Source organism: Hippopotamus amphibius, chromosome X (assembly GCF_030028045.1).
Source record: "Hippopotamus amphibius kiboko isolate mHipAmp2 chromosome X, mHipAmp2.hap2, whole genome shotgun sequence".
Taxonomy (NCBI): domain Eukaryota; kingdom Metazoa; phylum Chordata; class Mammalia; order Artiodactyla; family Hippopotamidae; genus Hippopotamus; species Hippopotamus amphibius.
In genome coordinates this window covers 79,438,676-79,453,316 of record NC_080203.1, presented here as the reverse complement: position 1 = coordinate 79,453,316, position 14,641 = coordinate 79,438,676, and the positions used below count along the sequence as shown (strand labels likewise).

The 14,641-nt window shown below is 38.2% G+C and overlaps 1 protein-coding gene across 5 annotated transcripts in view; it reads right to left on the bottom strand.

Annotated features, from left to right (window-relative positions):
* The window catches only part of OPHN1 (oligophrenin 1), a 648,185-nt gene that overhangs the window by 383,094 nt on the left and 250,450 nt on the right, over positions 1–14,641 (bottom strand). For all 5 annotated transcript variants that reach the window (XM_057717522.1, XM_057717521.1, XM_057717520.1 and 2 more), the window contains exon 5: positions 10,722–10,793. In XM_057717522.1, coding sequence (XP_057573505.1) covers positions 10,722–10,793 — 72 coding nt within the window. The remainder of the gene's footprint in view (positions 1–10,721; positions 10,794–14,641) is intronic.

The window sequence follows — 14,641 nt, the reverse complement described above, 5'->3', positions numbered from 1 at the left end:
TAACAAACTGAATCTAAGAGAATATTAAAAGGATTATACACCATGACCAAGTGGGTTTTACCCCAGGAACACAAGGGTGGCTCCACATAAGAAAATCAATGTAATACACCACATTAATAGAATGAAGGGAAAAAAAAAAACATGATCATTTCAATTGATGCAGAAAAGTCATCTGACAAAATTCAAAATCCTTTGATGATAAAAACACCCCAAAAACTAGGAATAGAAAGGAACTTCCTCAACATAATAAAGGGCATTTATAAAAACTGCACAGCTAGCATTATACTAAATGGCAAAAAGCTCAAAGCTTTCCCCCTAAGGTCAGGAACAAGGTAAAGATACCTGGTTTCACCACTGTTATTCAACATTCTACTAGACGTTCTAGCCAGGGCAATTAGACAAGAAAAAGAAATAAAATGCATCCACATTGGAAAGGAAGAATTAAAACTGTCTCTATTCATAAATGGCATGATCCTATATATATACAAAATCCTAATGAATCCACTGGAAAGCTGCAATAGCTAGTAACTGTATTCAGCAAAGTTGAGGGGTATATAATCAACACAGAATAATCTTGTTTGCTAGCTGGAGGAAGTTAACATAAATTGCCAAAGGTTTAAGACATTGGTTCTGGTTCAGCAGATCTCCCCTCTATATGCTGAGGAGGCTCCTCTGGCCAAGTAAGGCTGGCACTACTTGGGCTGGCAAGACCAGCTGTGGATCTGGCAGCTGTTGACCTTCTCCTCCCACTTGGATGAGGATGTTAAGTTATATAACCTCCTCCACCTACCTGCACAAATCCCAGGAGATCACCACATGCAGCACATGCAAGGCTGTGAGCTTTATGTGGATAGTGTATTACTCCTTGTAAAAGAGGATGATGCTTCTGTCCACAGGACATGGGACTCTGGCATTTAGCAACATACTCAGGCCCCTCTTCACAATGGCAACAGCAAAGATTTAATACTTTCTTTCCGGGGGTTCAGAGAAGAAATAATAAACATAAGTTAGAAAACTCAAAGCTATACTATAAGATTCACCTTCAACACTACATACAAAATTCAGATTCAGTACCATCTTTAAATTAAGGAAAAATTAGGAAAAAGGAGATGGCACAGTTCAGCAACTTCCCAGACAGCCAAGACACATGGTCTCACTGGCTTTCAATCTCTGCTCTGAGTGAAATTCTATAAGGTAGGTACTGTTACTTATCCCATATAGTTAAGGACATTAAGGCCCAGAGAAGTTAAGTGACTTCCCTAAGCTCAAGAGCTAGTAATTTGAAGAGCTGGGATGCAAACCCACGTAGTTTAGCTCCAGTCTACAGTTCAACCACTATACTATAAAACGTAGTACTATGTATTGCTTAGGGAAAGTCACATATGTGGGAAAAGGGAGAGAAAGTCATAATAGGGTAGGAAGGTCCACATGTAAAGATAATTAGGTGGATAATCCCACAGAGCTTCTCTCAACCACTGCCTCCTTGTATATACATACACAGCAGACTTTCAGTGGAAAACATGCTACAAGGAAATATTATTTTAAATGTTTTTGAATTTTAAAAATATTATAACATACTCTGAAAAATACTCTGCACAAATCTCAGTAAATGGTCGCAAACTGAACACACCTGTGTAATCAGCAGTCAGATCAAAAGAAAAAACATTACCAACACTGGCAAAGGCCCCCTTGTGCCTATTTTTGTCACTAATACTGCACTCTGAGGGAACCCTTATCCTGGCTTATAACACCATCATTTAGTTTTGTCTGTTTTTGAACTTTACAGAAATGGGCTCATGCAGCAAGTAATCTTTGTGACTGACTTTTTTGCCCTCTCAACCTTGTATGTGTCGGATTCATCCATTGTGGTGTACAACAATTCTAGTTCATTCATTCTCATGGCTAAAGTAATATGAATTTTAATACCCATTCAATTATTGAAAGACATTATTGATCTTTTTTCTTTAATCCATCCATAGCAGCCCTACAAAGCTGGGTTCAGAGTGCAGTATAGTGGAAAGAATATAGTTTCTGGAGCAACAGAAATCTGGTTGAAGCTTGCTTCTGTTAATAACTATGTGTCCTTGGACAAGCTATTTGACTCTTATCTCTTTACTTTCTCATCTATAGGATGTGGATAATAATGCTTAACTGAGATAACATATAGCAAGTATCAAGTAGGTGGTAATTATTATTATAAGGCTTGTAAAAGATTCCATATTGGCTCAAAAATCATTTATGGATTACTATCACAAAGCTTAGCTCTTGGGTACCTTGACTACTTGATTCTTCCTGCTAATGTATTCTTGTGGCCACTGAGACCCAAACCAGAGTAGGAGCCATCTAAAATCAAGTTGTTTGCAGCTGTTGATGGTGATTTGCTGCTGCTTTCTTCCCCTTTCTCCCAGGACACTGGCCTTTGGAATGCAGGGCAGACTAATACCCTTGTCGACATCTACCCAGAATATCAGGTTTGTGCCTTATTCCATCTTCTGCATTTTTTCAACCCCATCTACCCTTTTCCTAAAGTTCTCTCTTTGATCTCTGTTCATGGAAAAGAAATAGCAACAAGACTGAAAACGCTATGTCTTGCTGTCAATGCTTTCTTGCCTACCATCTGTTGGGTGAGAACACACTATATCATAGCTTTCACACCAGCTGCAACTCCCCCAAAAGTGGGTTAAATGCAGACTCAGATGTCTTAAACAGTTTGGCCCTGGTCCCACCAGTCTACACAAAGGCTCCATTCAGTGGCTGTTCTTCTCTGGCAAAGGCATCCTTGAAAGAGAACTGAAAACATAATACTTCGAGCAACTCTAATATGACCCCAAAAAATATGAATCAAAGGGTACAAATACTCTCCCTGTCATGTGTCTGTGGAGGATGACTGAGTCTTTATTCTGTCCTCTCCAATGGACAGCCCAGCATTCTGCAGTGCAGGATGAAAGACCCATTATGAACAGAGCTGTACGGAGCCTTGTTTGTCCTCCATTGACCTTGGGGTGGAAGGACAGGGGAGAGTTGCATGGTGGTGAGAAGGGTTGCATAGTGGTGGGAAGGATCCCGCCAACCAAGTAACAGCTAAAATATAGACATGGGGGAGGACTCATAAACTTTGCCTGTTCTGGGACTTTTGAGAGGTGAGAGGGATTGAAGGAGTTAACCAAATAGGAGTCTAGAGAAGGTGGACAAACAACTCTAAGCCTAGTAGGCAAGAAATTAGGAGAAAAAGGTAAAGAAGGGAATCATCCTTGATCTATCCCAGCCACGAGAAATTAATACTGACATTAACCCAATACAAGAAATGTCAAACTTCATGGACTCAGAGGCAAGAAACTTGAGTTCAAATCTTGAATTCGTCACTTGCTTTTGCCACTTTAAAATGAGCCTAATAATAACCACCAACAAGATTTAATTAAAGTCAGACTAAAATAATAATGTTATCAACCCTAAGTGAAAAGTAAAGGTGTGGCTGACAGAAGTTGAGGTTTAAAAAGTATTAAAGGAAGACAGAGGTGCTAATATAGCATCTTCATCTTACAAAGCAACAAGGGAAAAGTTGATAGAACATCCTTGGCAACACTTATTTGTACTCTTTTTGATGATAGTCATTTTGACAGGTGTGAGGTGATATCTCATTGTGGTTTGGTTTGCATTTCCCTGATGGATAGTGGTTTTGTAGATTGATGTAGTCCCATTTGTTTATCTTTGCTTTTGTTTCCCTTGCCTAAGGAGACATACGCAAAAAAATATTACCAAGACTGATGTCAAAGAACTTACCACCTATGATTTCTTAAGAGAAGTTTTACAGTTGCAGGTCTGACATTTAAGTCTTTAATCCATTCTGAATTTATTTATTTTTCTGCATGGTGTGAAAGAGTACTCCAGTTTGATTCTTTTGCATGTAGCTGCCCAGTTTTCCCAACACCATTTATTGAAGAGGCTGTCTTTTCCCCATTTTATATTCTTGCCTCCCTTGTCAGGGATTAATTGACCATATAAGTGTGAGTTCATTTCTGGGCTTTCTATTCTGTTCCACTGATCTATGTGTCTGTGTTAGTGCATGTATCATACTGTTTCCATTTCCACAGCTTTGTAGTATATTATGAAAACATGAAATGTAATGCCTCCAGCTTTATTTTTCTTTCTCAGTATTACTTTGGCTATTTGACGTCTTACGTGGTTCCGAAACAAATTTTAGAATTATTTGTTCTAGTTCTGTGGAAAATACCATTGGTATTTTGATAGGGACTGCATTGAATCTGTAGATTGGCTTGGGTAGTATGGACATTTTAACAATATAAATTCTTCCAATCCAAGAACATGGTATATCTCTGCATCTGTTTATGTCATCTTCCATTTCTTTCATCAGCATCTTATAGTTTTCCAGGTATAGGTCTTTTACCTCCTCAGATTTATTCCTAGGTATTTTATTCTTTCTGATGTGATTATAAATAGGATTGTTTTCTTTATCTTCCTTTCAGATAGTTCACTGTTAATGTATAGAAATGCAACACATTTTTGTACATTAATTTTGTATCCTGCAACCTTACCAAATTCATTGAAGACTTCTAGGCAACAAATAACAAATGTTGGTGAGGATGTGGAGAAAAAAGAACCCTCATGCACTGTTGGTAGGAATGTAAACTGGTGCAGCAACTATGGAAAACACTATGGACATTCCTCAAAAATTTAAAAATAGAGCTTCCGATATGATCCAGCAATTCCATTCCTGCATATCTACCTGAAGAATATAAAAACGCTAATTAGAAAAGATACATGCACCTCTATTTTCCTTGCAGTATTATTTCCAATAGCCTACATATGGAAGCAACCTAAGTGCCCAAAAATAGATAAATAGATAAAGATGTGGTATATACATACAATGAAATATTACTCAGCTATAAAAAAGAATGAATTCTTGCTATTTATGACTACATGGATGGACCTAGAGAATATTATGAAAAGTGAAATGTCAGACAAAGAAAGACAAATTCTGTATGATTTTACTTATATGTGGAATCTAAAAATCAAAACAAATGAACAAACGTAACACAACAGAAATAAGAGTTACAGATCTGGAGAACACACAGATGATTGCTAGAGGGGAAGGAAGTGGGAGGAAGAAAGAAATAGGTGAGGGAGATTAACAGGTACAAACTTCCAGTTACAAAATAAATAAGTAATGGGAATGAAATGTACAGTATGGGGAATATAATCAGTAACTATATAATATTGGTATGGTGACAGATGACAACTAGATTTATCGTGGTGATTATTTTGAAACATATGGAAAAATTGAATCAATATGCACCACAAACTAAGATAATGGTGTAGGTCAATTATACTTCAAAAACAAACTAACACAGCTTCCCTGGTGGCACAGTGGTTAGGAATCTGCCTGCCAATGCAGGGGACACGGGTTCGAGCCCTGCTCCAGGAAGATCCCACACGCTGTGGAGCAACTAAGCCCACAGCCACTGAGCCTGTGCTCCAGAGCCTGCGAGCTATGACTACTGAGCCCACGTGCTACAACTACTGAAGCCTGCTCGCCTAGAGCCCGTGCTCCACGACAAGAGAAGCCACTGCAATGAGAACCTGCGCACCACAACAAAGAGTAGCCCCCACTGGCCACAACTAGAGAAAGCCCATGTGCAGCAATGAAGACCTAAAGCAACCAAAATAAATAAATAAATAAATAAATAATAAAATAAATCTTAAAAACAAACAAAAAAACTAACCAATAAACAAACAAACTCATAGAAAAAGAGATCAGGTTTCTGGCTACCAGAGGTTGAGGGTGGGGGAACAGGCAGAATTGGATGAAGGCAGTCAAAATATACAAACTTACAGTTATAAGATAAAGAAGTACTAGGGATATAATGTACAACATGATAAATATAATTAACACTGCTATATGCTATATATGAAAGTTGCTAGAGAGTAAATCCTAGGAGTTCCCATCACAAGGAAAAAATTTTGTCTTATTTCTTTAATTTTGTATCTGTATTAGATGATAGGTATTCATGGACAACTACATGTAAAAGAATGAAATTAGAATACTACCTAACACCATATACAAAAGTAAACTCAAAGTGGATTAAAAACCTAAATGTAAGGCAGGATACTGTAAAACTCATAGAGGAAAACATAGGCAGAATATTCTCTAACATAAATCACATCAAGATCTATGTTGACCCACCTCCTACAGTAATGAAAATAGAAACAAAAATAAATAAATGTGACCCAATTAAACTCAAAAGCTTTTGCACAGCAAAGAAAACCATAAACAAAATGAAAAAAAAAAACATAGAATGGGAGAAAATATTTGCAAATGAAGCATCCAAAAAGGGATTAATCTCCAAAATATACAAATGGTTCATGCAGCTCAATAACAAAAAAACCAACAATCCAATCCAAAAATGGACAGAAGAGCTAAATAGACACTTCTCCAAAGAAGACATACAGATGGCCAAGAAGCATATGAAAAATGTTCAACATCACTAATTATTAGAAAAATGCAAATCAAAACTACTATGAGGTATCACCTCACACAGTTCAGAATGGCCACCATTAAAAAAATCTACAAACAATAAATGCTGGTGAGTGTGTGGAGAAAAGAAAGCCCTCCTACACTGTTGGTAGGAATGTAAATTGGTACAGCCACCATGCAGAACACGATGGAGGTTCTTTAAAAACCTAAAAATAGAACTACCATATGACCCAGCAATCCCACTCCTCAGCAAATACCCAGAGAAAACCATAATTTGAAAAGATACATGCACCCCAATGTTCACTGCAGCACTGTTTACAATAGCCAGGACATGGAAGCAACCTAAATGTCCACTGACAGAGAAAGGGATAAAGAAGAGGTGGTACATATATGCAATGGAATATTACTCAGCCATAAAAAAGAACAAAATAATGCCATTTGCAGCAACATGGATAGACCTAGAGACTGTCATACTGAGTGAAGTAAGTCAGACAGAGAAGGACAAATATCATATGATATTGCTTATATGTTGAATCTAAAAAGTGGTACAAATGAACTTCTTTACTAAACAGAAATAGAGTTACAGATGTAGAAAACAATCTTATAGTTACCAGGGGGTAAGGGGAGTAGGGATAAATTGGGAGACTGAGATTGATATATACACACTGCTATATATAAAATAGATAACTAATAAGGATCTACTGTATAGCACTGAGAACTCTACTCAATACTCTGTAATGACCTATACGGGAAAATCTAAAGAAGAGTAGATATACGTACACATGTAATTGATTCACTTTGCTGTATAGCAGAAAGTAACACAACATTGTAAATCAACTATACTCCAATAAATTTTTTTACAAAATCTAGCGCATATTTTACATGTATAGCACACCAAATTCTAACTAGCTAATTTGTACATCTCAATAGATGCACATTTAGTTAATTACCTTTAGAATCTCAAACAGAATATTACATTATGAGTTGTTTGTCCATTTTTTTTGTACACATGAGAAAACTGAAGCCCAGGGAGAAGTGATATCTCTCATACACTGAAAGGAGACATAGACTTACAACCAGGAGAACTGAATTCAAATCCAAGCTCTGCCACTTCCTTGTTGAGTGACCTCAGATGCCACAGGTCACTGAACCTTAGTTTCCTCATCTCTAAACAAGGGATAATAACCTGTACTTTACAGGGTTGTTCTGTGGTTCAAATGGGAGCATATAATTATATTTGTAAGAGCCTAACAAAGCACATACGAGTAAAATCACAGAGCCAGCTAGCAGCAGTGTTATCAGTTGGGGTGCATCAGTCTAGGCCCAATCAAGAGATAGAAACACTATGAAGAATTACTAAACTACAAATTTATTAAACTAAAAAAAAGTAACCATAAGATATAAGGAAACTTTATATGGTACCCTAAGGCTGAAGGAAGGTACTTGAAGAAGGACAAGTTTGGAAGGGATTCAGATCTCTTTGGAAAAGGTATAATTGAAGCCACTGAACAGCAGAGAAGTTTGCTGGTTTGGCCTGGTGGTCCACGGTCACTAAGTAAGCAGGAGGCAATTCCAGAGTGCAAGTGGGGAGCAGAGAATCAGCAACCAGTGAAGTAGGTAGACAAAGAACACTCTAGGTTTCAGGTGAGTTTCATAGTCACCAGTAGGAACCTTCTAGAACACAAGCAGGCTGCAATGCGAGTGGCAGAGGAAGCAGAGAGCAGCAGCTCTGTTATAAACCTTCAGTCAGCAGGTGGGCTACGTGGGGGTCCTACAGAAGGAAGCTCAAGGACAGCATGAGTGGGGAGACCTTCAGGGAAAGACATATTGAAAGACCTGCAGAAAGGTTATCTCCAGGCCACATGGAAGTTTCAAGGTCACTGAGGGACCATGTATTCTGGGTCTGTGGCTGGATCAAAGCCCCACTGCATATCTCACTCACACTCTACCAACCCATCTATGCAGCAGCTAGGAACTACAGGAGAACTCCTCCTCCTGCAATATCCCTCCAGCACCTTCTACTGAGAAAGCTTAACATCTTGCTCACTGTAAAGGAGACATGCTTAAAGGATTTCTGTCCATTTTCACAGAGCAGATATTAAAGAGGGTTTGGACTAAGAGGCCATAAATTTGATAACATACAGGGGTAGACTGGAAGCTATATTTTCTAGTCCTTAGTTCAGTGCTCTTCCTACTACCTTAAATTTTACTATTGGGAAAATTCTAGACAGTTTCTTGAAAATGACTCACACTGAGAGCTGTTTACCTTCCTTAAAGGTGTGTAGCTTGTTTCCACTGTTAGAGAAATAGGAAAAAAGACTGATAGAAATTTAACCTTTCTGAGACTCAGTTTCTTCATTGGGATAGTGGATAATACACATTCTACCTCACAGGTTTACTGTAAGAATTAAGGAAGACTATGTAAAATCCCCAGCCCAGGTATGGGACATGGGAAGTACATAATAGAAATTTGTTTCCTTCCCCTTAGTGGACATGAGGTCAACCACTGCAGCATATTCTTACTTTCATTTTTCCTATTCTCTTCCAGGAATACAAGTAAACCAGGTATGAGGGTTTCCCCATAGGGGATATCCTTCTGCATCCCCTTAATCAGTGTTGTGCAACAACTGCCATGTCACAAGTAGCTAATTATTTTCATACCATACTTGTGATTTTAAAGGTTCTTTTCTCCTTAAATTATACACTTTCTCAATTAAGTATTTGTTAATGAGATTCCAGATGAACTGAGTGGAATCCAGAATTGCTGGGCTATCCAGAGAACTCACTTTGCTTGAATGCCAGTTACTCAAATAATGCCAGGTCAAGTTGACTGATGATATCAGGCAGTGGAAAGTATACCCAAAGTGTCTGCTTTTTCTTCTCAGAACTTGCTACTTCCATATCCTTGATCCAAAATGCTTGTCATGGGACCCACCTGGTGGTCCAGTGGTTACGAATCCATCTTGCAATGCAGGGGATGCTGGTTTGATCCCTGGTTGGGGAACTAAGATACCACGTGCCATGGGGCAACTAAGTCCACGCACCAAAACTACTGAGCCTGTGTGCCACAACTACAGATCCTACACATTCTGGAGCCCGTGCCACAACTAGAAAGCCCACACACAGCAACTAATGAGCCCCTGTGCTCTGGAGCTCGTGCGCCACAACTAGAGAGAAGCCCACACATGGCAATGAAGAGCCCATACACCGCCAAGAAAGATCCCACGTGCCGCAACTAAGACCCGATGCAGCCAATAAATAAATAAATAAATAAATAAATAAATAAATAAATATGCTTGTCATGGTATTACAGATAATAACCACTGTGAAGTGTGTTCTTAGTCCTAAAAGGGCCAGATGCTTGGTCAAGAATCTACATTTAGTTCTGGTATACTGTCTTGGTCACATGTTGCATACATATTGGAGCTCACAAAATAGGTCTACACCTAGATGTAAAGAATAAACTTGACAATTGTTCATACCCATTTATGAGACACTGGGGTATCAGAAAGATCCATGGGAATCTGATATTATCTGGCACAATGCTTCCCAGCAGAAGTTTCTACAATGATGGAAATGTTCTACATCTGCACTGTCCAATACAGTAGCCACTAGCCACATGTGACTCACTGAGCATTTGAAATGTGACTAGCATGACTGAGACACTGAGTTGTTAATTTTATTTTCTTTATATAGCTTTTGGCTACCATATTGGACAGCACAAATCGAGACAGTATAGTTTAAAGGAAAGAATGTGGGATTTGAAGCTAAATAGATCCTCAAGTTTAAATCTTGGTGAATGTCAATTACTAACTATATAACCATAAATTTGGTCATGTTCTTTATTTTGTTCAAACCTCAGTTGCCTTATTTGTAAACTGGGGATAATACCAGAACCTCACAGGGTTGTTGTGATTAGAGAATGAATGTAAAACACCTAGCCCAGGGTTCAGCACACAGTACGTTGTCTTTAAATAATGGCTATTATTATCAAGCTCCTCATTTTCCATATGGAGAAACTGAAGCTCCAAAAGGAAAAGTGTCTTGTCCACAGTTACAGAGCTAGTTGGAAACACAATCAGGAGCCAAATCCAGATTTTCTCACTTTTTTTGATGATGAGTTTTCTTATAGAGCTGAATCCTCCTCACCCCTGAAGAGTGAAGGGTGGTAGCCCAAACAACTATTCAACTGCTATAAAAATATCTTATACATGTAGAGAAAATGTACCTTTGTGAAGCCTATTTGTTCCTTCCGGAAATTTTCCAGGGGTTTGATCAGCAAGTCACTAGCGTTGTGTACCTAGAGAAAAAGAAAGAACATGCAAAATAACTTGTAGATTGGCAAGGTTCAGATTCAAGATTCATTGTTACTAGGGTATTTCCTTGTAATATACCATCCTGTAAAATGTTAACTAGTTTGCTAGTTTGTTGGGTTTTGTTACTATTTTTCCCATATTGGTCTTTTAAAATCAAATGCTTTGACAATTACCTGAAGTGAATGCCATGGGAGACAGCACAGGGGAGCATTTTCCTCAGGGGCAAGAGCCCTTCCTGTGGAGTAGAAGATGAGAGTGTGGGCTCTCCAGTCATAGAGACTGGGGTTCAAATCACAGCTGTGCCATTTAAAGTAATTTGCCACTGCAAACCTTTGTCAAATGGGATCATCAGAGCACCTATCTTGTAGAAAAAGTACCAAGTACAGAGCAAACACTCATTGCGGAAACTGGGAGGGAGTCAGAGAAACCACCCTATTTCTTGAGTTCTGAGATTCATATTTTAACTTTTCTGAAATCAGCATGCATCATAGTTTAATTGTCAGTGTTTTCCCTTCTTAGCAGCACATAAAATAATGACTCATCTAACAATCAATGACATCTTGGATTTAATGAGAGAATTAGTCCCTAACCCTGGAGCAGTTGAGTAACTGACCTAGCTTTATATAAACTGGCTTATGAAGAAATGTTAAAGTGAATATTTCACTTAAATTCACAAGGGTTTCAAAAAATCTTCTGGGTTCTTGCTACTCATAATATTGCCCACTAAACAGGAGCAGCAGCAGCATCTGGGATCTTGTTAGAAATGAAGAATCTCAGCCTCCACCCCAGACCTATCAAATAAAAATCCTTATTTTAACAAAAACCCTAGGTAATTTATGTGTACAGTCAAGTTTTAAAGGCACAGTTCTATCTTTTGTTTAATTTGTTTTAAATTGGAGGTATTGGTATAATTGGACATTTGGATTAATTTCCTTAACTACTCACCAAAATTTTATTCTTTCAGTAAAAATATAATGGCAAATTGGGATTAAGTTGATGCTTTCAAGTCTTTCAATATTTATGATGTATCTGGGGATAAATATAACTGTATGTGGAAATCAAACTCTCTGAAAATCAGAGATAATATTAATACCAAAGTTGGAGAGGTGTGGAATCAAGTTTTAATTATAAAATTAAACTTTTTCTCCTAAAAAAAGTCAAATGCTTTGAGAGGAAATGAAAGAAGGAACAATAGGGGCGTTTCTCTGTAACTTTACTGGTAGTCTGATCTGAGTTTTTAATCAATAAATATCCAGAGTCATGCCCCAAAACAGACACAAGAGGTCTGAAATATATGTGGGAAAGAGAAGAGAAAGGAAATGGAAAATACATGAAAAGGCCAATTGCACCAAGTGAAAATCATTTCATGGGAGGCAAATGAATTAGCAGTAATAGTATCAGGAAAAATCCCAGGATAAATCATTTCCAGCCGTGTACTTGTGTGTCACAAAACCAGAACATTTCCCCCAGAACTAGGAGTGCATTACAGCAACACAGAGAATACTGGTCCAGGCCTTCAAACAACTTAACTGTTATGTTCAGAACCTGACAGGAACAGCCTGTCCAGATACTAAAAATATTGGCATTAATATGGTTTTGGATATATAAAAACATATCCAAACTGAATCCCCTGCACAGTGGGCAGGCAGACACATACAAAGCTTTGTTTTCATATAAACCTCTTGGGAGATTGCTCCTATCCAATGCAAAAAGTGGGGTTTGTTTCTTCAGAGATATGAATTAGCTGCACTTTAATTTTGATCTATTAAAAGAGAAGAAAATGAGGGACTGGCTTCATTATCAGATGAGACAACGTGTCAGTAAGACAACATATGCCTTTACAACAAAAATAGAAGACAGAGTAGAAAGGCAGTTTTGACCACTTCTGTATTCTCTAGACTAAGAAACAGTTTTTAAACTACCAACAAAAAGCAAGATGAGTTGAGGCATTAATGTTGGGTTAGCCAAAACGTTCGTCTGGGTTTTTCCATAAGATGTCAAAACGTTCGTCTGAGTTTTTCCATAACATCTTATGGAAAAACCCAGACGAACGTTTTGGCCAACCCAGTACATACTGCATCCAAGTCCTATAGACACTTTGAACCTCTTATTTTCTATCCAGGTATGATTCAACGTTCAACTAAATGGGCAAATGCTCATCCAAAGTTCCACGAGCAGCCCTAGTATCAAAAATAGACACCAGTGGCTATCCTTGATTGAAAATAATAATTCTCTTACTAAAAGTATCAGCCTGTCTCTCTTGCCCAACACACTCTATAGTTCCAAGGATTGTGAATTATGTGCTATCAACTTTGTGTACCCACCTGGAAATAAACTAAGTCATTGGTGTCATAGATCACGTACAGGGAGTAATTTTTCTTCTTTACTATTGTGGAAGTTTTAAAACACGGCCACAAATTCTACTCATCCCATTGAGAAAGAAGGTCTCTATTCTCTCTACCTTCAATATGAGTGGGTTTGGTGATACTACATGATATCCCATGCTAGGTCATAAAAGGCCAGTAACTTCCACCTGGTTCCCTTGGAACACTCCCCATGAGCCCTAAGCCACAATATAAGAAGTTGGACTACCCTGAGACTACCAAGCTAGAGATGCCAAATGTAGACACTCCTGTCAAAAGTCTAGCTGAGCCCAGCCTTTCAGTCATCTCACTAAGGTGTCAGATATGTGAGTGAAGCTATTTTGGACCCTCCATATCACCCCACCTCCCAGGTGAATACCACCACATAGAGTAGAAGAATCTCTGAGCTGACCCCTGTGTGAATTCCTGACCCACAAAATCATGAGAGAAAACTAAATAGTTTTAAGTCACTAAGTTTTGGCATAGGGTGTTATGTAGGAGTATATAATTAGAAAAAATTATTTCCTTTTTCACGAAGTTAACACACAAGTGGCCAACTGGGAAACATTCAGGAAGTTTGTCTTTAAATAAGAAGTGAACATGCCACTTCTAAAGAGAGTAATATGTGTCAAGCCTCTATGTGGATATTCAGCCGAGCCCTTGCATATGCAAGCACCCCAAGGATGGTACAGCTGCCAGTTTTTCACGTTCCATGGGGGATTTTCTTGCATAAGTGTGCCAGTAACTTCTCACAGAGTTCATAAGGCTACTATTTTACATGTTTGGCCCTGCCCCAGTCTAGGAAAGTAGTACATGATTCACTTAAATTGAAGTTGATAGTTTTCCCTTAATTGCATTGGCAATACTGCTCCCTGTCTCCTACAACATAAATAGATACTCTGAAGCTTTTCCTCTTTTTAACATTCATTGATTACTATACTAATTTCTGCCAGAAATAGAGCTAGGAATGTAGGAAAATGTCGCACTGAGGATTGACTCTTCTTTCTTTCACATTCAGTTTTATGCTCAAACTCCTTAGAAGTCTAACAACTCCTCAAAAAAGCCCTTTTAAGTAAACTTGGCCTTTATTCCATTTCTGATCACTGCATTCATTTTGTGAGCTCTCTAGGACAAAAGCTCCTACCTAATGTATCAAAGTAGAAGCCCCAGTATAAGTGACATTCTAAACACATTAATGAGTTTATCTAAAATTTGGTTCTGATTGAAAAAAAAACTAAATAGGCCACTTACTAAAACAGGGATGGCATTCAATCCAGTAGTGAAGAATTGCTCACGAATTTTTGATGGTTAACCAACTACCAAAAGAAGGCATTGAGGGTACACTGTTTTAGGTCGCTCTTCATAGTCCTCAAAGACAGACCTTATCATTGCCAACAGAGTCCCCTTCAGAGTCAGAAAGGCATCTAGGCAAACCTCCTATTCTAATCATAGAGAAAGTCTGTTATCCA